The sequence below is a fragment of the Diabrotica undecimpunctata genome, chromosome 1 (genome assembly GCF_040954645.1).
Source record: "Diabrotica undecimpunctata isolate CICGRU chromosome 1, icDiaUnde3, whole genome shotgun sequence".
Taxonomy (NCBI): domain Eukaryota; kingdom Metazoa; phylum Arthropoda; class Insecta; order Coleoptera; family Chrysomelidae; genus Diabrotica; species Diabrotica undecimpunctata.
The window spans coordinates 163863539-163889249 of NC_092803.1; the positions used below are offsets into that span (position 1 = coordinate 163863539).

At 32.6% G+C, this 25711-nt stretch overlaps 1 protein-coding gene across 1 annotated transcript in view; it reads right to left on the reverse strand.

Annotated features, from left to right (window-relative positions):
• Window positions 1–25711, reverse strand: part of LOC140432478 (uncharacterized) — a 76659-nt gene that overhangs the window by 6636 nt on the left and 44312 nt on the right. Inside the window, exons 3-5 of the mRNA XM_072520391.1 lie at window positions 21632–21832; window positions 13422–13533; window positions 11610–11744 (exon numbers count right to left, since the gene is read on the reverse strand). Coding sequence (XP_072376492.1) covers window positions 11610–11744; window positions 13422–13533; window positions 21632–21832 — 448 coding nt within the window. The remainder of the gene's footprint in view (window positions 1–11609; window positions 11745–13421; window positions 13534–21631; window positions 21833–25711) is intronic.

Consider the following 25711-nt stretch of genomic DNA (forward strand, 5'->3'; position numbering starts at 1 on the left):
AGGCACTTATGTGCATTCGATTTCTAGCACTGATGGTGGATCGTGTGTCCGGAGGGGGTAGGAAGAGCACAGAAGACATAACGTATTGCTGGAACACTTGCTAAAACCGCTTCTCAAAGACCGTGATGTAGATGGTTGTTAGGGTCGTCGATCATTGTGTTCTTTTGAATAGTGCGGGTTCCCCCGCACAACATCTTGCAAACAGTGGAGAGTTGGGTTCTATATGAGGGATAAGAAATAGCCTTTCTCTCTGATTATATTCTCGGGACGTACTCCGATTTCTGGGTCTTCACGAACTTTTCTAGAATATAAGTAGGGATTTTGGAAAGAATGTGGAAAATGTCAATAGAATGTCCAATTTCTTGGCAGTGGTAAGAAGACCATATCTGATAAATCTTTCATTTTCTTGAGTTCAAATTTTGATGGACCGATTAATTTTGCCGATATATACATGGTCACAGGAACAAGAGATAGAATATACTCATACACTACAAGAGAGAGATAGAAATAGGGGCGAGGAAGACTGAGGTGAATCTTTGAGAGTAGACAAAAAGTAGGCAATAGGTAGTCTTGATACTTTCTTTACGATTCATCTAGATTATCTAGCAGCCATTATATGTGAAGAAAGCGACAAATGTAGAAGAAGAAGGATCTGAATTAGATAAAAGTGAATGTGTAGGCGGATTTAGAAAATGATCTTTTGAGGACTAATTATTTTCTTCCATTTTTTTACTGTATATTCAAATGAACGAGAAGAAAGCAAGAGAAAACGATTACAGAGTTAAAGACTCAAAGGCTTCCATAAGCATATCAATACTAACAAGGGAAAGATAACAACTCATTAGGGCTGCAAAAATATAGTTCAAAAATTATTTCTAAAAGAAACACAAGTAAAAAAAAGGCGTTTATATTTTGCTGATAATTGACGATGAAAGAAATTTCGTGTAAGAATTTAAAGGTGGGGTTATGATTAATTGTTTTGTAACAGGATATATCTTTGAGTAAGTTGTTGCTTTTTTATACGGCAAGGGACCTCAAGAATAACAGTAGCGGTGCTTTTGTCCGTTGGAACAATTAATATCTCAGAAAGGATACGAAAAGGCGAATACGATCTGCTCTAATTTGAGAATTATTGGGAGAGTGGATTGACAATGGAAACAATTTCTTCAGTTGAAATTATTTGAGGAGCACTTGCAAAAGTAAGACATTCAAAGTTATTTTCTTACTAATATATTAATTGGCGACATGATATATTGATGACGGTATGAACGATACACGGATCAGTTAAATTAACGTGATAATCTGGTATTTTCTCTGAAACAGGAGCTGGAATTTCTTCTTGCATGTCTCATTGTTTAGAAGTTAAATTTTTTCTTTTTATTTTTAAGAGTTTTTGATATTAAAAATTGAGAATTTTTTATCGAATTATTATCACGACTAAACCTGGATATGAAGATAAGAAGTCGAAGAAAAGATGAAACTTTTAAAAGGAAATTTAAACTTAAGCATTCTGCTGAACACTGTCCTCCAATAGAGGTTACTTAAATGAAATAGGAAAGGAAGATTTTCAAGCACAAAAAAGACACTGATTTTTTGTTGCTCTGCACATGTAGGCCTGCCGTTTTATCTTAAAAAAGTATTCCAATGCTCTCAAAGGTCTTTTTGATCTTAAGTATTAGGCCACCTTCTTATTGTAAAGAAAGATGCTACTCTGCGATATTTCAATGAAAAATAGTTTCGAACGGCCATAAATATGTACGCATCTTATCAAAACGTTTTAACCAAAATATATTGATCACTTTGACCAACATAATATGTTAATCAAAAAATTATATTAATTGATAATTTTGCGCCATAAGCCGGATGCCTCATTTGCTTACTGCCTGTAGCCGGCCCTGATAATCAGCGTGACAGGCTGTAGGAACAAACATTAGTATTTCAAAACACATTTTTTAATTACCGTGTATTTATTTTAGGAAATAGCCGAATAATTACACTATAAACAATAAGTAATTTTTGTTGGTGCTGTAATTTCCATTTTCTTTTGTGAATACATGTTTGTCAGTTGCTTCAAGGTTACATTCAATTATCATTGCGCTTTGTTTAAAATTGCTTACTTCAATCAGCTAATTTCGTGTAACACTTTAGTAAATATTAATGTCACCATATAAAATTAATAGTAGAACTAAGTGCTTTAGACTATAAAATTATAATTGCAGAATATAAAACATAAATAGGTATATTACGGGAAGCATTAGTCACACACTTTTTCTTCATTTTCTATTTTGTATTGAGCAATTGCCATTCGGTATTTATGATATGAGATACGATACTATTATTTTCCTTTTTCTCACTCTACTCTGAAGAAAGATCTGTAGAATCAGAGGGCGGGCATGTTTTCGACGCTGAAGTACCTGAGGGTCTTAAAAGTACCCTTGTTTTGGACGCTGCCGGAAGGATTATCGCAGGTACCAGATATTAGATATAATTAGGGTTTAATGATGGTCATTGAAATTTACTTAGTTACTAGTTATTAGTTTGTCAGAGAATAGTGGAAAGTGAACATGGAAATTTCAACGTTAGTAAGTAATCGTGGTAAAATTTTGCTCAAAGTGAACAGTTTTACTTTTTCTCAAGATAAAGTACTAAAATCGGGAGAAACGTATTGGAGGTGCGTAAAACGGTCGTGTAAAGCGAAGATATTCACGAAAGGGCCAGAAAAGTTAGTGATCCGAAGTAATCTAGAACATAATCACGAGTGTGATATCAAGACGCTTAATAGACAGATTGTGCGTAGCAGTGCCAAAAGGAAGGCTAAGGATAATTTGACCGAAAGGCCGTCCAAAATCATACATAGTGCTGCGTTGAAAGAAAATGTAGATTGCTTGAGCCACATGTCTGTTAAAGACGTTAATTTAATACGAAATCAAATATACAGTGAACGGCGAATGGCTCAACCGAAACTGCCCAAAAGTAAAGAAGAAACTATTGCTGCGGTAAATATTATGAATATCAAAACACTTAAAGACGAGAATTTTATATTTGCGGTTGAACTAAGTTCTAACATTATCATCTTCTCGTGTAACACTAACATGCGTTTTCTGTGCGGCAGTGAAACGATTTATATGGACGGTACATTTAGTTACTGTGCTCAATATTCCAAGCAATTTTTTACCATACATGTATTTATCAATGGACATTATATACCATTGTGTTATTGTTTACTTCCTGACAAATCGGAACAAACCTATATAAAACTATTTAATGTTTTGAAACGCAAATGTGAAGTAATTGGTCTAAAATTCAATCCAAAAATAATTTTCTCCTATTTTGAAATTGCTATCCACAATGCTGCGCGTTTTGAATTTCCAAATGTGCACATTAAAGGGTGCCGTTTTCATCTTATGCAAGCTTGGTATCGTAATATCGGTGGTTGTGGCTTAATTCGGGAATATAAATTGGCAGACAGTGAAATATCTAAATGGCTGAAATATATTTTGGGCTGCCATTTTTACCTCCCTCAGAAGTCGAAGAATCTTTCATATATGATTTTATGGCTATTCAACCAAAGGATTCAAAAATTGAAAAGTTTTCCGACTACTTATTGGACAACTACATTGGCGACCATGCAACATTTCCGTCGGAGATGTGGGCTGCGATGAGTGAGAGTTTACAATTAACACCTAATGCTTGTGAATCGTTCCACTCGCGTTTTAATGATAATGTTTACCATGCTCATCCAAATATTTTCCATTTTATTGATGTTTTAAAAAATTTTCAAACTGAAACTTACATTAAAATTAATAGTGTCTGTAATAGTGAAAGTAATAGACTTAAAGATCCAAAGAGTAGAAAAAAAATTATGTTCGTTAGAAATAGGATACATAAGTATCAAACTAACTGTATCGATCGATTCCATTTCGTAAAATGTATGTCGTATTTATTTCAAAGTGACAAATAAACCTTATCAAGCTTAATCTCTAGAATTTTATTACCTGACTTTCCATTTACATTTCAATTACACCCAGCGTCCAAATCATGTATGCAGAAACAGGTAGTTTTATTTTTCAGTGTCGAATTTTAAATTTAGCGTCCAAATCATGCACGCCCGAATCAGAATCACGTCTTCTAAAATGCGAATCTTCACTTTTAACACTAGCACGACCGGAAGTGGTCATTTAACCACAAAACCGTTACCAATCTGTAGTTTTATTCGTTGATTATTTCTTACGATTTTATACATCGTTTTAGATGTATTTGTAACATATATTTGTAAAATTTTCGTTGTAGTTTATTAACAAATAAGGCTTATTTTATGACGTATAAACTTTACACTTCACAGTGCTTAGAAAGAGTTATAAACCCCAATTATGTATGCAACATGCTACAGAGGTGGCAAAATATTTTAATAAGTTTCAATAAACGATTACATTCCAATTCGGCCCCTGCTTTCCACATATGCCTTTCACACATTGAAAAAGGTCTAAATACAATAGAAACTGGTTTCTACATTTTTTTATTTACAAAAATAGGTATGCTTTTGGGACTTTATATTAACCCTCACTTGCATTGAGTACAGTGTCCAGCGGACAGTTTTTTTTACCTCCAAATAATATATTTTAAGTCTATGAAACTTGTGCAAAATGCATAAAATCCCGTTCAATGGACTCTAATCAAGTAACTACTACCGCCATCTACAATATTGATTTTGAAAGTCAAAGTTTGTTTATTTTAGTATCTATAAATCACCTGACCGCGATGGCCACCTGTGAATTGCCTGACATAAGTGCCCGTAGTTTCTATGAAAAAGCAAAAAAAAAATAAGAAAATATTTCTCTTATAGAATTATGTATTTTACACAATTAGCCTTTGTTATAATTTCAAAATAATTGAAAAACTCACTTCTTCCACTAGGGTGGACATCATGCAATATGTAACTAAGAATTCCACTCTTGTGGTATTTTTCATGAGTATAATTTTCAGAGAGGTAGAAGGTTTCTTGTTCACATATTTTTTGTTATTTTCTTGTCAAAGCTGTATTATTTATTTATGAATTTTCGAGGGCATTTTTTTTATGTACTTATCTATATTATTTTAGTGGAAATAAATACATTTTATTTATTGACATAATATTACTTCTTCAATGGGAAATTTTATTCTATTTCAGAAAGTACTTTTTGATTATGTACACGACAATAGGGATGAAACACCTTTATGTTTACCAGAAAATGAAGAATTTATAGGTATCGATAATTGACATTATTTATGATTTACCAGAAGGTTCAGATTTGGAATTTGATTACAATGATGAAGAGACGTATTCGCTCAAACATGTAACGGCTGAAGACCAAATTGTTAAAAGTGACTTAGAAGAAATACAGTCAGAAAACAGTGACGATGATATGAGTGATGACATTCCATTAGATCAGCGTATTTTGGCATTTTCATCAAAACATAAAAATCAAGAGAAAAAAAACTAAAAAAGGTGAGAAAAAAGATTGGAAACGATGCAATAATGACAGCATGTATGGGCCAGCAACTTTGCCACAGTTTAGAGGAACAGAAAGTATTCATGTTCAAGGAAAAAATCCCATTGAATATTTTTTATCACTGTTCACCGCAGACATAATGGATGATATCTTCTTTCAGACCAATTTATATGCTGGCCAAAACAATAAATTAAATTTTGGTTTTACAAAATATGAGTTATATGTTTTCTTGGGCATAAATTTAGTGATGGGGTACATCAGATATCCCAGAATACGGCTTTACTGGTCAAGTGATAATGGCCTGAGAATGGACCTTATTGCAGAGGCTATGCCTGTGAATAGATTTGAATCTATTTTGAGGTTTTTACATTTCGTAAATAATGATAATAATTACTATTTAAATGGGAATAAGCCACAAGAAAATAACTTCAGAACAATAATAATGATAATGTAAATCAAAATGCCACGGACAAATTGCGAAAAATCCGACCATTTTTAAATAAAATTCAGAAAAACTTCTTAGGTACCACAGATCCAGAGGAATACCAATTAGTTGATGAGCAAATTATTCCACTAAAAGGAAAATCAGGTATAAAGCAATACTTACCAAAAAAATCTAAAAAGTGGGGAAAGTTTGGGTAAGAGCTGGAATTAGTAGATATATGTATCGTTTTGAGGTTTACCAAGGAGCTTCGGGAGACAGAAGTCAAATTAGTAAACTTGGGGCGTGCGTTGATGTAGTTTTGTGCCTAACTGACGACTTAAAAAGAATCAATCATAAAGTATTTTTTGATAATTTATTTTGCGCACTTCCCCTTATCGAAGAACGCATAAAAGTTCTACAAAGACTACAAAATTGTAATTCTGTTATGAAAACAGATAAACAAATGAAACAAGAGGGTCGGGGAACTTCATCCGTTGCAAGTACTGAAGGTGGCAATATAATTTTTTTTAATGGCTAGACAACAAGACTATTTACATTGTTTCTAATTGTGCTGGAGTAGAACCTCAGAATAAAACAAAACGCTGGTGTAAATCTACTAAGACTACTATAGAAGTGAACAGACAATTTTCTGTTCAGTTTTATAAGAAAAACTTGGGAGGAGTAGACTTGATGGTCCAGTTGTTGGCCCTGTATCCTCTAAGGAGAAGAAACAAACGCTGGTACATAAGAATTTTTATGCATTTTGTGGATATTCTTGTTGTGAATGCATGGATTTTGTACAAGAAAAATGAAAATCCAAAAAAAGATCTGCTTGAATTTAAAGCAAGTATTGCCAGAGCATTAATAAATTTGGTAACGCAGAAAGAAAATAAACGAAGTAGACCTTTGTCTGATACACCAACTCCCATTTTGAAGAAGAAGAAACCGTATCATCATGCACCTCCTGAAATTAGACAAAGTAATTGGGGGCACTGGCCACAACTAACTGATATATCAAATGCTCGAAGATGTTACTCTAAAGCTTGCAAAAGAAAAACAAAATACATCTGTAAAAGGTGCAATGACAAGTGTTCATCGTGCTTTGAACATTTTCATATCAGTAACTGACGCTTCCGCGATTCCGCAAGTGCATAATGACCACTAGAGTGGATGGACTATTTTTTAGGTTTTAAGAAAAATATTTCATGTTTTTACACTTACTATACTATTTTCTAATATTAATTTTTAATATTTCGCAATAAAATAATTTTTCTAAGAAAAAAAATTCTTTAAAATTATACGTGAGAGAGTTAAACTAAGACATATTTCTGACGACATATCAGATAGGTAGAATAGATAGAATAGATCTGTTGAGGAGATATCCTCAACAGATCCTAGCTTTTTTCAAAAATGTCTAAAACAAAAAATTCTAAAGTTTTACCTTTTAACTTTTTAGGGAAAAATAGAACTAAAAACACAGAAGAGGACAACGATATTAGTGATAATGCAACCATCAGATCCAACTTCTCCTGATGGAAAAGCAGAATAATTTTAAGTAGCTGACGACTAATTATTAACAATACAATTCTGCGTTTTATAAAATGTTGTACTGAAGCTGAACGGAAGAATTAGAATGCTTCATTGGATCTATATGCTCGCGGAACGTATGGTGAACATGCACTCTGCTTAATAAATGTATGGTTATCAAAAAGGCGATCTTTGCTTTATGTGGAGGAAATTATGTGATCTTTGCTTTACTTAAAAAATTAAAAGATTACAAAGTTTTCAAACCGATAAACTGGCATTGAACTCTTGTATTTCGAATGGCTGTAAAGATAATATCATGTGGTGCTACAAATATTAAACATAACTGCAGCTGTTTTCTACAAGTTAAAGCTGTTTTCTGCACGGTAAAGCTGTTTCCTATGCGGCAAATTTGTTTACTACACTAACACCCGGTGAAAATTACTCAGTATATGGCCAACAAATTTGATATCATGGGCAATATCTTCACAACTGCAGTTCTTAACCAGAAATTAAAAAGTACGTTGATGATCTCAATTTTACAAAGTATGACGTTGATGATGTCAATCAAATGTCTCAAAAATATACGTTAAGGATTGCTTCCCGAAGATCCACATGTCAAATACTTTACTGCAACCAATGCATGGATTTTATATCAAGAAGTAAACAAAATCAGAATAAGTCGAAAACGACTTTTATTAGGATTTAAAGTGTTTAATCACCTCTATAATTATTCAAACAGAACAGCCACTCCCGGCAAGTCATTATGAACGAAACGACAACTATGTGAAGGAACTTTATTATCGGAATTTATAGGCCATATTCCTGAATTGTTTATAACTAAGGTTTCGTTTGCGTCTGCGGCAGACGTTAACAAAGGCACTGAGATAGCGAAAGTAGACCTGACTTCGTATCCTTACCATCAACTACTGATTCAGTTGTCAGACAGTTAGTTTTATCCTATTGATGACTGGGCCTACTATAATAATCTTCATCATGACGAAGAAAACCACATGTTCGAAGATTTAGTTTACACAGTTACTAAGGCGAGTGGGTGAAGCTACCATCTGTAGAATTAGGCCTCAATGCCTCTAAGATTGTATCTTTCCTATTCAAAGATGGCGGTGATATTGGAGTTCCGAGAGTCAAAAGGTTCAAAACGATGTGACTTTACTAGGCAATCGTGGTTGGCTACAATTGTCCCACAATTTCAGCTCCGTCTCATATTATGAAAAACATGAGTTATTGTCATCTTTTCAATGTTGGAATTCGGAATTAACTGTTTCTGTAAACAACTTATGTACCTCGCAGATTACTGTACTTAATAGAGCAATTTCCACGATTGCGATCTATCGATATTCAGCTCTCATATTGGGTTTCGTCTTATCTTGGATTTAGTGGTTGAGAGGAAGGATACGAGGTTATGCTTCGTGCGCTACTGCATCGGTTTTGGTAATGTCTCGTGCAATTGTAGACGAAAGTTCAGGAAAGTGATCACAGCATATCAACCAAGATAATAACGGGCCTTTACAAAATACCGGCTGCGAAAGCCTATACTCGTTGATGAAATAAAAACTATGTGTAAACATAAAACGAGTCAAGAAAGCAGTTCATTAAAAAAATGCATCTATTGTACTTGCAATTAAATGGTAAATCGAACAATTTATAATAGTTGTTAAATTACATTAGTGCGGTGGTTCTAGTGTTAAAGGATAGCAGATACATTAATAAATGCTCGTTTTGCTTTTGTATTCGTTATTCAAGCTATTTCAATTGCTGTGTATATCAGCTTTGTCCTATTTCGATATATTGGTGATTAATGATAATTGTGTATCGGCTTATAGATAATAATCTTTTTTATGTCAAGAACAGTGTAATTACGTATTGTTATTAATTCAAAGCTATTTTAAGCTGTTTGACTCTAATAAGGAATATGTTACAGGATGGTTAAATGTTATGTGTGGTCCATATTGTTTTACGGTATAGAGACATGGTCGTTAAAAATTTCTTTCAGTAACAAGGTGGAGGCAAGTAGAGTAAGGAAGTCTTAAGTAGAGCAAATGTTTAAAGAGAATTAAGAATTGTAAGAAAGCTTGAGGACAAGAGAGGAGTAGGTAGCAAACAAATATGGCTACGGAATATAAAGAACTGGACAAGCATTAATAACACTGGCGAGCTCTGTCATCCGCGTAGGATTGACGTCTGGCCTTATGATAATTCGCAATGCACTATAGGTTTTAGAAAGTATTTCGCTTCCATGACACTGTGGCAAAAACCCAACATAAGCAATAATCCAGTCTGTCCTAGGCATAAAAATACGATATATTTGCAAAGATTAAAGTCTAGAAAGCCAACAGCAAAAACTGCTATTGGCGGCACATGGCCCATCTTGAGCAGCACGCTCTACTATAATCTAGCAAACAAAAAGTGAAATTAGTAATCTAAAATGACGCGTCTTAATTGGTCGAAAATACCCGAAATCACGTGTCAATCATGAATTCTCGGAAATTTTGAATTCGATCATTGGCGGCGCTTAAGAAAATATGTCTCCTTGCTGGTCATTTTACATTGAATATTACCTTTCCGCTTATAATAATAAAAATAACACATTAGTTCTAGTTTATAAAATAAGTTTTCATGAAGCATATTGTTACAAATACAATTGTCCCTGCGATTGATCCCACGCATTCGGCAGTAAACAGAACGAGTCATTTATCAAGATTCGAAGTTTATTTCTGAGAAAAATTTAATTCCCTTGGGTGTCAAAATAACAAAGCTAGTCTATTTAATAGCAGAATTAATCAATGTCCTGACATTATGTAGAAATGTGTTTACACAGCAAAATGAAGGCACTCCAGATGAATTAGCAGCTAAATGAACAATTTCTGGAACTAGGCAACAAAGTGAATACTTTCATTTTACAAGTGTCAATAAAAAACTGAAAATCCCATCAAAGGAAGAAATACAGAGCATATTAATAATGATGCAACAGGGGCATAGCACCTGAAAAGCTGAGGAAGAATATAAATAACTACGTATAGAAGAAAAAAATCTACCGCAGAAAGAAGAGAGAAAATATGAACAAAGAACTTCAAAAACTACAAGAAATATGTAAGCCAACAGAGACAAGAAAATTTTACCAACAAAACATAAAATAATTCAAACAAAAGATGTAAAGAGATAAGGAGGGTAATATATTGACAGAACAGCAAGAAAAACAGGAAAATTTAAATATTTTGACAACTTAGTTGGAAATATTTTTATTTTCAAATAAAATTAGAGCTCTAGAAACTTAAACGCTACCGACATAAACCATTATAACTTGAATCATTTAGGTATAGTATTGTTCAATTACAAATTAGTCCATTAATTTGTAATCTCACATTAACATTAATTTCCTAAATTTGTATAGTTTCACCGTGTATAATTGTGAAACATATCGATTAGTAGCTTAATTGCAGTTTGTTCAACTTTCCGCAAACTATAGATTGCCTAATATGTATTGAGGAAATACCTGCAATTATTTCCTCGGTTCAAATTATATTTGCAAGCTTTCAAAAGTCAAAGGTTTTTGTTCTATGCAGAGGGCAATACACTTATTTGATGAATCGTAGCATTTTAGTGAGATTATAAATATAGCTTAGGGACTAGTTTGGGCCGCAGTCTATTATAAATTTTTACCTTAACAGCAACTATAGTGTAATTATTCAGTAGTTGTCAATAAAACTATATTTTACTCCACAACTTTATGCAATAAAAGAACGAATGACTTTCTTAAAACATAACAAATACTTAAAAAGACGCGTCTTGTGTTCCATGGGGACAATATACGAATACATTTTATTTATTGTAATTTGTTCCTTTTTTGCGGTCCTCTAATTTCTTCAAGTGTACATTTGTTGCTCTTTTCTTAACTTATATTAACGCGTTGTAAATGAATAAATGGCATTCAAATATGCCAATGAAGATGTCCTCGCTTTACAGTTTTTATTAGCGATATATCTTACGCAATAAAAAATTTTAATGAAATAATTTTGAACATGTTATTCTAGCGTTCTCTTCTTTTAAAACTGTTTTAGAAGAAATAAATAATTTTCTGTCCAACCCTTATTGACCTATTACTATTTCCGATAAAACCCATTATGCGTGTACATGAGAGTCATAAAACTTACCTTCAAAAGTTGTAATTCGATTGGCTTCTTCAACTCAGGCCACAAAATCTTTAATGCTTCTGGGGCTAGCCTTGAAATAGCTTTGTTAATAAGTGCTCCAGTATCTGGATCATTCATCATGTTCTCGAAGTTGTTCTGAAAAAGTTGTATTTAATATTGAACTATTTTCATTTATTAATCCAAGTAATATAAAAAAATTGTTATATAGACAAAGAAAATGGAAATTTGCACCTAATTTAGAATTTAAACATACATCTTTTTTGATTAGCAATCGTTAAGACGATCTTGGATTTCCCTGGTTTCTGATAACTGATTACAAAAAAAAAATAACAAAGGTATAATGAATGTTATTAGGCAGGCGAAAAATAAATGGATGAGTGAATAGTATGAAGAAATTGAAATATTTTAGCGAAGATAAGAAGTTACAGGAAACTATAAACCTAAAAGAGCAACTTGTATAGTAGATAGGGATGGTAGATCCGTAATGAAAAATAAAAAATAATGCTTTGAGATCTAGAAGAGTTATATAGAAGAAACATTTGAAGATAAATGACACGTATTATTGTTTAATATAACCTGTAGCAATACCTCCAATTATTATAACTAGTGTAGAAATAGCAATAAAATAACTAAAGACGGGAAAGCAGTAGGGCCAGATGAGTTTTACTAGGAATTCCTAAAAGAATATACAAAACAAGAGGATACTATGCATTAAATCGATATTCAATAAGATTTATAATACAGGTTAAATATCACAAGAGTGGAGTGCGGTCGTTGTCTGCCGAAGAAACCTAATACAACAAAGTGTGAGGAGTATAGAATCATTAGCTGAATTAGTCATTTACACAAAATCTATCTAAAGATAATTCACAAGAGAATCGATAGAAAATGCTAAAGAACAACTTACACATATACAGTTTGTTTTAGAGATGCTGTAGATACAAGATAAGCAAGTTCTGTTACAGCGCTGCAGAGATATTAACTGTGCCATATGTAGCAGTTTCGCAACTGTATATAAATCGTAAACTATCAATAAGCACGCAACAACAAATCCTATGACCATTTGTTATAGAAACCAACGTCATCGAAGCAGTGAATCAATTTGTATACCTGGGAGCGCTCCTTAACACTGAAAATAATACTACCGCAAGGATAAACCTCAGAATTTGCACTGCTAACAGATGCTATTTTGCGTTCAATTTCCTCCTTAAATCCACAATTATATCGAGAAATACAAAAATAAAAACAAAACAATAATACGCCCAGTCCTAACATATGGTTCAGACACCTTGACTCTAACAAAAAGAGGTTAATAGGGCATGTACTTAATACAGATGGAACAAAATGACACAGCTAGAAAAACCCTCCTCGATAGACCCATTGGTCAGAGAAGAGGAAGATCCAGAACAAGGTTCCTTGATAAAATCGATGAAGACATGAGAAATATGGGAATACGTGCTTGGTGGAGAAAGGCGATGGATAAGGACGACCGGAGAGAAATTCTTGAGTAGGCTAGGACCCACGCAAGGTTGTAAAGTCAGAATGATGCTATTTCTGTATTAGAAATCATTTAATTCACCAAATATTTTGAACTTTCGATGAGTTTTCCCTTTTTCTTGTTGTCGCTGATATTTTTTTGAATTTTTCGAGTGCTAAAATATTTTATCATATTCCCTAAAAAATTCAGACATAGTTTTCCAGTTTAAAAATATCATCTGTCCTCGAGCAGAAAAAAAAAACAAAGAGCAACGAGTTTTAACATATTTTAATAATTATCGGACAATTAAAAAACACAAAATTTGAATTACTTACCTCAAGTTTCCTTATTCTGGGATTAATTTTAATATTTTCTACTTGTAATTGACCGGGCAAGGTGAACTTTAGGATTGTTGTAGTTGCTACTTTTAGATATATTATATTTAGCCTAAAATAAAAGAAATTACCTCATCACATTATAAAAATTAAGTGTGTATATGAGTATTATTGAAACATGAATGTTTTTATTTATGTACTCGGACATGGCACAATTTGTGTTGCCTCTGGAATGTTCTATAATTTAAATATGTTTAATACGTTGAGTGCCATCATACACACAAATAAAAAGGTTCCATAGGCCTTATAAGTACTTTTTTGCAATAAATGGTTAGACCAGAGTGGCTTCATATGGCTCTACGTTCCACTTTTTATCAAATGCTTTTCGTATGTATACGAAATTGCGGTGTACTTGATCTATTTTTATGTTTATTACGGAGCTCAAACTGGTGGGGTGAAAAAATGGTGGGGGAGTATGATAGTATTTTTATTAGTAATATCTTTGCAGTTTGGACATAATTGGTAGCAATTATATTGGTCTATATAATTCTACGTTATCGATTTTCTCGGTTTGTCCCGGGATCATAATTAGTTTAGTTGTTTTACACGTTATTAGTACGTATTGTAGCCTGAATGCAGCATTTATGAGAGTCATATTCCAGATAATCTCAGTCAAATTAAGTTAATTGGGATAGATATTGTTTTTTTATTACTTTAGTTACGTCTTTTGGTGTGATAGACTTTATTATTTCTGTATCAGTACTGGTTACTGTATCATCATTATCGTCGTTTCGCTTTGATCATTATTTTTATATTGTGATTTTAAAATATAATCTTTAAGTTGTAGCAAGATCTTGTTGTGTGTTTTGTCTGTTTAACTCGTGTGCTAGTTCAACACTTGTATAGCAATTATCCGTGAATAATGTTCTTCCGATACCTAAAAGAGGTTCCATGAGTTCCATACCTACCCTAAAAGTTAAGGATTTCTCTGATGGCATTTCATTTTCCCCTTAAAATTTTACCGCATATGTATAACCTTCAGATATACAAAGTTTAAATAGCTTGATCCCATATTTATGCCTTTTTCCAGGTAGATATTGAAGAAAACTTAACCTTCCACCGAAAAGACCCCATTGTCTCGTTAACACACAGAGAATTGTTAGGAGTACAAATTTTCTAAAATTTACTATTCAAGATTGTTATAAGAGGTGAGATGTTGTGTAGTCTGTTATTTAGTGGAATATTTTCATTATCGGAAATGTGAAAACAATGTAAAAGGACCTCAAATCGTTTCCTGATAAAACCGCAACTTTGAGAAATCGCATTTTTATAAAGTGGATTGTTGCTCTAATAGTCTCTCAACTCTGGTTTCTTGTCTAATCCCATCCACATTATAACTGTTAAAAAACTAAGTAATTCATCTATATCTCTGTGTCTTGCCATTTGCACAAAAGCGAATAATTTTTGATGGTTTTATTTACAATCCAATCAACTGCTTTGTGTTAAGCATATCTATTTGTTTCTGTTGACAACAAATCTTGAATTTCATTATCAACAAATACTCAGTAAAAATCAATCGGTTTATGACCACGTAGTTGCTCTTCGTCAATTTTGAGCCTGGACTATCAGTAGATTCAAATTTATGTAGGTCTTCCGGGTCATCTATTTCTTTACACATTATTTTATCTGCTCTTAAATTAACATTGTCTATGTTTCTTCAGTTTCTCTGGGTTCCAAATAATCAACAAATTAATACAATATATCAATACTAAATCACGGACTAAATTAGAAGGACCTGCTTCGTTAAACAACTTTTGTTTCTTTCTTGGTGTACTAACCCTTTCTATAAAATAAGAAAACAGTCAAGACACCAATCTGTACAATGAGCGAAATCAATTACCACTTTATCAATAGAATAACTGGATCCAGTTTTTTCATCACTACTCGAATAAAGGTGATCGCTGTCATTCTCTCGATAAGCAAGATCAGCATCAAAGTCATAATATGATATATTATAATCACTGAAATCAGATTCTTTTAATATTCGACGAAGTTCATCTTCTGATAATGCTTTTTTGTTCATTACACGAAGATATGAATACTTTTCTTTGCAGGAAATGAATAAAATTGTCGCACACCATGATACTACAGTGGAATACAAATGTCAACAAAAATCCTAACCTACAAAAACTGGAGGCAGATTTTACCAGACCAAGACAGATTTCTGTTTTCTATGGACGAGATATCTTATAACAACACAAAAACTGCGCCCCTCACGTAGCTTCAGTCTCTTAAGAGCATCGCCACGTGACGTGTCTGTGCACCAGTGTGGTGCACATGAGGCTTAAGGTATTAAACATTCCTAAAAAGTGAAAAAAAATTGCACTTTTTTGACTATAAAACGTTTCTTTTACCTTTTAGAAAAAAATGATTCAAATAAATGGTACAAAAAACTTTTATTTTGCAGTAATTTACAAATGTTAATAACTTTGTTTTTTGTATAATGACCTGTAATATAACTACTTGATACTCTGGAAATTAATGGGTTATTAAAGTTTGATAAATCTCTGCTAGATCGATAAAATAGTTTGTAAATTATTCAATTTGTTTATCCTAGAGAGCGATTATTTAAACAAATATACTTGCTCAAAAGTGAATCTAGAGGTATCTTGCAGATCCCAATCGATTCTTTGAGACTTAAATTTTAATTTATATTAAAAACATTTTAAAAATTGTTATTAAAAAAACTGCTTGAAAAAGAGCTGACTTTTTAGTTTTTAAATGTTTATAATAACTTTGATATTTTTTATGTCATGCGCTTATAGCTAGGCTCAATAAAAAGATAGTAAAACAATACAAACTTTAAAAAAATAACTTTCTATGACCAATTGGAACCAAGATGGCAATATTAAGAAATAAATATTGATCGTATTATAAACGAAGATCTAAATTTTATGATCCGTTTTATAGATCGCATATACTAAGAAAGAGTAAAAAGGTATAAGCCGTTAAAGTGATGGTACTCGTAAAATACCGCCTGCTCGAGTTCCGTATTTTTTTTTAGAATAGAACTTCAAATTGGAAAGCACTGAAAAAATTTGCTATATTTTGGTTTTTATGGTATCCAGAAGCTTATTTTTTTTTAATTACGGTAGCTCGATAAAATAATAAGAACTGTGCTATTTTCACCTGCCGGAAAAGTTGAAAAATCCCGGAAAAATCAATTAGTTAAATGTTTCCATAAAAAATTTGAATTTTACTATTATTTTGTAAAACATATTTAAATTTTATTTATTAATGTATATTATTTACATAAATATATAATAATAATTATTAATCCTTTTTGTAAAGTACAAAAAAATTCGTTTCAAAATGTGTTTTAAAACCATTTCCTCAGAGAGTGCAAAACTTCTTAAAAAATAAGTCGTCTCATATTTTAATTTAAACAAATACATCTAGAGCATTAATTTATAATTAATATATATATTTATATATACATTAATTATTAAAATTTAAATATTTCTTACAAAATAATAGTAAAACTCTCTAGAATCCGCTGTGGAAGTTATATCATTTTAGATATAGCCTGTAATCCAAGCATGCACTTTTGTATTTTTTACGTCTTTCCGTTCTAAATTTTCCGAATTTTCCTTTGTGATTTTTACTAGTCAATGAAAGTGAAAGTTAATAAACGATTCTTATTTCAAAACCCATCCGGTATGTACGTGTTTAATTGTAATGTTTTGGCCTCCACCTATTTAGTAGTGTATTGTATACTCAGTGGCATAGAAAAAAGATCACCCAGTAATACTGAATTTATTACAACTAATTTCCACGAATATGTTTAAGTTAGGACAAAAAAAATTAATTTTCAAATCATATCGATAAAGGGACTTTTGTGATATTATCATCTGTTCTTACAAAGAAAGTAAGTAGTAGAAAGTAGTAGTATTTGATCCTCATCCAAAAAGCTACTTTAATTTTTTCATTATGTCTATTTCCTTAGAAAAATAGCTACATTTTTACGCAAAAGTATCAATACAAGGATGGTTTATTGTAGCGCATCGAATCGAAAAGGTCGTATACAAACAGGTATAGGTGCAGGACGTGTAGAAGAACGGCTCCAAACCAAGATTGCCGCCTTAACCTTTTGTCCGTGGGGGACCAGTTCACGTCTATAAAACCAATTGCAGACTAATGGTTTGTTGAGCAAGGAAGGCATATTACAATGCTAAATGTAATATATCTTCATAGGGCTTTCTTAATACCGTACTCAGTTCTTACTAGCTCTCACTATTAGGCACCGAAGTGATCGACTGCCTTGGTGTAGAGAACGATTGAACTGATACCTCGAATAGAATACCATTTTTTTAAGTAATGAAAAGACTTATAAGACCAATATGCAAACAAAGTGAAAAATATGCGTATAAATATGCACTAAATTACACAAAAATATGCATTAAATATGCATTTCTTTTAGAAAATATGCGTACTGTCAATGAAAACATATATTTAATAAAGGTATATTAATTAATGTGTATTCTAATAATTAGAAAATAATAAAACAATATAAATAAATTTAAAAACATTTTCCAATAAAAACTTATGGTTGCTATATGTGTACTAATATTTGTAAATTGAGAAATTACTTTCCAGATCAACGGATGTAATGAGAGCATATTTTAACTTCACAAGAATATTTGGTTACAAATCTATTTGTTCGCAAAAATCATAAACAAGAACGTCAGATACCTCAGTAAGTTTCTAAAACCATTGTTTTTTTGAATTATTGTTTCAAATTTTTGAAAAAATATCTTTTCCAGTGTCATATTTAACATTTTGACAAGCTGATCTAATTTCTTTCATTAAGGCCGTGCTTTGTACCAAGGACAACTTTGATGATTCTAATTGAGTAATAGTTTTTTGAAGTAAACTAAAATTTGATATAATGAATGAAAGTTGATGTTGAAGAATGTTGTTTTTGAAAATTTGTTTAGAATCTAGCAGAGATTGGGAACTTTTATCCATTAAAGCGTCAATTATATTTTTTAAATACATGAAATAGTCTGAATAGAAAAAATGACGAAATACGTTGAGATACGGAGGAAAAAGCCGGAAATACGTTGGCCCATTTTGAAGACGATAATTAAGTAAATTTGTTACCGTGGCTCTCTAGATCTCTCGATCTTTCACCCATTGAATACGTCTCGGATATTATGGAAAGGAGATTATTTCGTGGACCTCATCCTCCTCAGACTTTAGCGACACTTCGGTACAAGTACCCTGGGACGAGAAACGTCAATAGAAAATCAAACGTCTTATCAAAATTACGCTCAGATGTGTTTCTGAGTACGGTAGATATCTTAAGGTCTAACATATTAATTTTTTACATTTTTTTTACAATTCAATTTTTCTGAAATTTTGCTCAATTACTTATCTAATCCTAAGGGATGTCGACTCATCTTAAAAATGTCGAACCGCCTTTACTGCCTCGTACACTCTAAAGATGGCTTTGGCAAAGTATCCTCTGCTAAGTCTATTTTAGCTATGGAACATTGATGTAGTTAGTCTTGATAAAGAATAATTTCTTAATCTATTTCCTTACATATAATAAAACACCAATATGCTGTTGAAGTAGAAGAAGCCTACGAGTCTTGAGGTTGAAGAAAGGACCAGAGCCCTAGAAGGAGGGCTCCCAGAGTGTAAGTGACTCTAGGAGAGCCCGTGAAGGACTGACCTCCCTGACTTGAAAATCGTCCATTTTTATAAACGGGTGTGTAACATTTTAGGGATTTCCAGGTCAATTGGCCAATGACAAGGGTTACGAGGTGGGGCGATCCGCATCGGAGTACGGCACTAGTCCACAGACTAAGGCACACGATGACAGGGACATGTATACAAACAATTGTTTAATGAATTCAGTATTACTGAGTGTTCTTTTTTCTGTCACTTAGTATGTTTGCCATATTTTACCATTCGGTATCAAATATTTCAATTCGGTCTTTAATTCAAGACAAATGTTCAAGTGCTAGGAAAAACATCTGGTAAAAGGCCACCTAGAGTCAAAGAAACTTGCTGGTGGAACAATGAGGTGCAACAGAAGGTTGGAGAGAAGTAAGAGGCTAGAAAGAGCCATGACAGGTCTAAAAGAGAGGAAGATAAGGATATGTACAAGGTGGCAAAGAGGGAAGCAAAGTGCGCTACAGCTACTGCTAAGGAAATATCGTCTGCACAGCTGTATAAAGAGTTATAAACACCCGAGGGGATGAAAGGGTTATACAGCGTTGCTAAAGCAAGGGGACAAGTCATCAAAGGACTTGACACACGTAAGGTAGATTAAGACTGTGGATGAAAGAGTGTTAAGAATCGATGTTGAAGTAAAGCAAATATGGTATAAGTACTTTAGTAAGTTGCGAAATGAAGAACACCAGACAAGAGACAGAGGATGCGGGATCCCAAATGAGAATGTAATACCGGGAATGGCGAGAGATGAAGTTGTCGAGGTGTTAAATATGACGAATAACCGTCAGGCAGTTACCTCATGGAATACTCGCGGGGGTTTGGAAGGGTCTAGGAGAGGAAGGGGTTGATATTTTGTGGCAAATGATAAGAAGGATATATAAGGAAGAAAGTGTTCCCAATGCATGGAGAGAGAGTGTGATGGTATCATTGTATAAAGATAAAGGGGATATTCAGGACTGTTACAACTTTAGAGGGATAAAGTTAATGTAGCACACAATTAAAATTTGGGAGAGAACTGTAGAACATAGTTTAAGGAGAAAGACATCGATAGGAGAACAGTTTGAGTTTATGCCAAGATGGAGGACAACGGAAGCCTTGTTTGCATTGATACAATTGATAAAGAAATACAGCAAGAAGAAAACATTTGATATTTATATATCTTGAGAAGGCGTACGACACAGATGCTAGACAAGAGCTATGAAGATGTATGAGAGAGAAATGGGTTCCTGAGAAGTACGTAAGGCTCCTAAAGGATATGTATGAGGGAACGTATACCAAAGTAGTGACTACTGTCGGATTGACCGAAAGTTTTCCAGTGACGGTTGGTTTGCATCAAGGCTCTTTACTGAGTCCTTATCTGTTTAATCGTGTCATGGATATACTGACAGAGAAAGCAAGGGAGAGGGCTCCTTGGTCAATGCTCTTTGCTGATGATATCGTGTTAGTAGAGGAGAACAAAAAATGTTGGAGGAAAAGTTGTAATGTTGGAGAAGGGCTATTGAAGAGGGAGGACTTAAGGTTAGCAGGAAAGCTAACCTTAGGAAAATGGAGTATATGTGATTGGGAGGAAGAGTAATGGTTGGTGACGTAGAATTGCCTGAAGAAAAGCTAGGAAGAGTAGGAGAATTTAAATACCTTGGCTCCTACATAACAGAAAATTGGATACTTGATAGAGAAATTGCCCACAGGATGCAGTTTGGTTGGTTTAACTGGAAGTGAATAAGCGGGCTACTTTTTGATCGACAAATCACAAGGGGAAGAACAATCAAATCGGGGAAGGGCTGAAAGGAAAGATATAAAAGAGTGTGATGAGACCTGCGTTGGTGTACAGCGGTGAAGTGTGGCCTGTAAAGATCCAGGAAAAGGAGATGGAGGTAGCTAAAATGAAAATTTTACGGTGGATTTTGGATAAGACTAGAAGGAACAGGATCAGAAACGACTTGATTAGAAAAGAAGCCGGAGTGACTACAGTCTCAAAAAATATTCAAGAACAAAGACTGCAATGGTTTAGTCATTTCAAATAAAGAGATGAAAACTATGTGTGTTGAAAAATAGAGCTGTTAGAAGTTGATGTTATAAGAGGTAGAGAAAAACTGAGAAGAAGATAAAAGGACTGTGTGGCAGAGGACTTGAGAGAGAAAGGTTTAGGTAAAGAAGACCCGATAAACAGAAATGAGTGACGAGCAAGAGTAAGGAACAGTGACCCTTGAAACGGGAAAAGCTGAGGAGGAAGAAGAAGTAATTTAAATCATGGAATATTAAAAATAAAGCAGAGTTGAACATTCTTGCTTGAATGTTACTGAATGAGTCATTTAATTATTCTACCCAATTTTTAAACAGATTTATAGTTAACGCCAATTTTCAACGTTTTAAGAAAATGAAATGTTTTAAATAAATAAATATTTTTTAATGCCAATTAATATAGATACCTACTTTTAATATTTTTAATACATGTAAAGAAAGCTTACTTAAAAGGTCCATTTCCGAAAATCCTAAAGGTTTGTCCTATAAGACCGTTCACTTGGTAAGTTCCGTTAACTTTAATAGATGGGAAGGTTAAATTCAAATCCAATCTAAATCTTAATTTTCCTAAATCAGACAATTTTTCTTTGTCGACTATGAATTTGGATATTTGTCTAATTGTAATGTCTTCAGCTTTTCCCTTTAATCTAAAAAAAAAACAAAAAAATCAATATTTGTATTAAAATTGTGTGTTAAAAATAGAGCTGTACCATTATTTATAATAAATTGGTGAATTTAAAATAATTTGGTGATAACAATATGTAATAAAATAAACCAAAATATACAAATGATTAAACGTATTTTTTAACTTATAAACAATGTAATATCTCTATTTTTGATTTTAAATGCTAACTGTGAAGACAGGTAAATTATTTTGTCAAGATATTTTTGTTAATTTGTTGTTTAATTATTGCAAAAATATCTTCAAAAGTCGAATTTTTGCAAGTTATTAACAACTTTTCTAAAACTGGACAAAAAAACTTTGATTTCACGTGAGAATAAGAATAATATGACAAATATTCAGCTTTAAAAATTTCAAGACGCTTCACTTAATAGTTCTGCGAAATTGAAATTATTTACCCTATTGTTTATCCTATTATTAAAAAGCTTTTATATAAACAATTGATGGATTCGGCCGTTACTTGATGGAAATTCATTTTATGTAAAAATAAAACACTGAAAACTTTGTTTTCAAAACTTCCACAAAATTTATTATAAAATCTTATCACTACAGCTGTTTCGGCAGAGTACCTTTCTCAAGTGATTTATTTTTTGCATGCATTTACACTTTATAGTCTTTAATGAAATAAGTTGAGGAGGGGAGAACTGTTTGTCTGAAGTTGGTCATTCAGAATTATATCAGTGTTTTTTAATCTGTCAATTTCCATAGATTCTAACAAAGAGAGCTTAAGGCCTTTATTTTGTTTCTGTTGAATCTGTTTTTCTATTATTGAAAGCCCTTTTATATTCTGCTATTCGTTTATTAAAATTTCTACCAGTTTGACCGATGTAAGTTTTTGGGCAGTCGCCACATTTAAGTTTGTATACACCACTGTGTAAGTGCTTTTTATTTTGGCTCTTGTTGTTTTCAATATATTGGCCTAAGTTGTTGTTTGTTCTGAAAGCTGGTGTTATTCCTTTCTTTTTTATGTGTTTGGTTATTTTTGTTGATATTTTGTGTGGTTTTTCTTGTGTAGTTTTTTATTTAAAATTTTATTAATTGTTTGTTCGTTGTATGCATTGTTTATTGCTATTTGCTTAATGATATTTAATTCTGTCTCAAAGTTGTATTTTGACATCGGAATTTCTGTTAATCTATGTAACATACTATGATAGGCTGCCAGTTTAAGTCTGATAATTTTTAAATCTAAAAAATTTATGGATTGGTTTTGTTCTGTTTCTATTGTAAATTCAATATGACTATGAAGTGAATTAATATACGATAAAAATTGGTCGAGTTGCCTGTTAGTTCCTGTGGAACATACCAGTACGTCGTCTAAGGTGTCTCCACCAATATAAAACCTGTTAGCGATGGGCTTAGAGGATTGCCCATTATAAGTCCTGCACTGTTATTTGTATATATTTGATTACTAAATTCAAAGTAGTCCTGCTTTATGCAAATTTCAAGAAGATGTAAAATTTCAGATGTAATGATTGGATTTGTAATATTTTGGTCTAAAAAGTTTTTACTAGAATAAAAGTTTGTGTAGGAGGAATACTAGAAAAAAGATTTTTTACGTCAAATCAAATTAATCTGGAGTTGTTAGGTAATTGAAAATGTTGTAATTTAATAACTAGTTCTATTGTATTTTTTGTAGTAAATTTAGGTGAAAATTTAGTCTGTTCTAAAATAATCTCTAACAGTTTTTTTGAAAGTTTATATGACGGAGCTGTATAAAAAGAAACTACAGGTCTTATTGGGTGATCCGGTTTATGTAGTTTAATAAAAGAGTATAATTTAGGAGGCTGTGGGTTCATGATATTGAGGTATTTCTGTTCTGTTGGATGTACTATTGATTTTGAATTTTCTAACGCTAGGTTAATTTGTTTTTGATACTTTTCTGTCGGATCTTTATGTACCGTTTCAATATTTTAATTATTTAAAAATTCTATTGTTTTGTTATTATATTCTATTTTATCTACAGCAATAGTAGTGTTACCTTTGTCTGCTTTTGTAAATACTATGTTGTTTTCTATTGATTTATTTTTAATTGAAATTGCTGTTTTATTCTCTTTGTAACAGGAATTTTTGGTTTCACTACACACATCTACTATGCTACTTCACATTCTACACCTATGTATTTTGAATTTTGATTTTTTTTAACAAAATTTGTTTAATTTGATTAATGTTTGTATTTTGAAAACAATTTCCGAAATGGAATTCGAGACGTCAAAAATAAACTTATTTGAAACTTATATTGTGGCTTATACCCAACGAAAATAGTAATTGCATTAAGATGCCAAAAAAATAGCTTCAGAACAGTATAAATAAATATTTATTTTAAATTGTTTACACAAATTAAAATAAAAAATTAATAAACAATTCTCAAATTAACCAATTGAATTTTTATAATTGATGAATCGGAGATATTGCCACTTTTATAAATTAGAATTTATGAATTCAGTTTTTGAAACAGTATAATCTACAAAGTAGATTTATCCACACGGATCATGAAAAACCCTGAAATACTCCATTGGTTCCGCTATGTTGATGACTGTTTAGTCTTCATTTCAGGTAATTCCAATTCAGCTGAACATTTACTTTCCAAAATTAACCAAATTCACCCCAATATCAAGTTCACTATGGAACTAGAATCATCCATGTCAATCAATTTTCTAGATCTCACCATTACCAGATTAACTGACCACTTCGATTTCAGTATCTATAGGAAACCCACACAGACTGATCACACAATTCCATTTTCATCCAACCACCCCATGTCACATAAACATGCAGCTTTTCACAGTTATATCCACCGCTTAGAAACCATTCCACTTTCAGACATAAACTACAAAAAAGAATTCAACATACTTAGACAAATAGCAGTCAACAATGGATATGATCCCAACATCATCAACAAACTCATCCGTAAAAAACGCCTTAAGACCCTGCAGGAGAATGCGTTTCCCAGAGACCTCACCACCAAGCCCAATTACGTTTCACTTCCATACTATCATGAAAGTCTTTCTGGAGATATTCGAAATCTCATCCAACGGTCGGTTGAAAACATCCATGTGTCATTTAAAGTACCCAACAATTTGGGTCAACACATATCTAATTCCAAAGATCCCATCAATTATATGGATCGGAGTGGAGTGTATAGATTAAAATGTTCAGATTGCAATGCCTCTTACATAGGTAGAACATGCAGATCACTATCTTCACGTTCTCTAGAACACACTAAAAGAGAAAATACTTCCACTTTCTCTCAACATCTTAAAGAACACAAACACACCCTTAATATCCCAGAAGACGTTTCACTTATTCACAACATCCCCCAAAAAAATTTCCTTAAATTAGACTTATACGAAGACCTTGAAATTCTTAAAGAAAAACAAAAAAGCCCAAATTGCGTCAATCGTCATGTATCCTTCAATCGAGACTTCCTCCCTCTCCATCGCCAACTATTTTCATAATCTTCATCCCCTACTCACTTTTACAACAAAAATCTACATTTATCACTATTTGTCCGCCAAATACTCATCTTCTTTAATCCACTCCAAAAAACTTTTCTGTTTACACATCACACTCCCAATCAGTCCTTATCTCTCTCTAGTAAATCCAAACTTCTAGTCCGACCCACTATACCTTTGTTGTCCATACTTCTTGTCGGCACCTCCAAACCTTAGACTATTCTTCATCTCTTTCAAACAAACCTCTCAGTCCTCATTTCACTCTTCCACACAACCCTCCTAGGGTTTGGTTGCAGCTCTCTGGGGATCTCAGCCTTCTGTATTCTTTCCGTATCCTACATTTTTTCAAAAACACTATAAATTTCTTATTTTTCACTCAATTTCATCAGAGC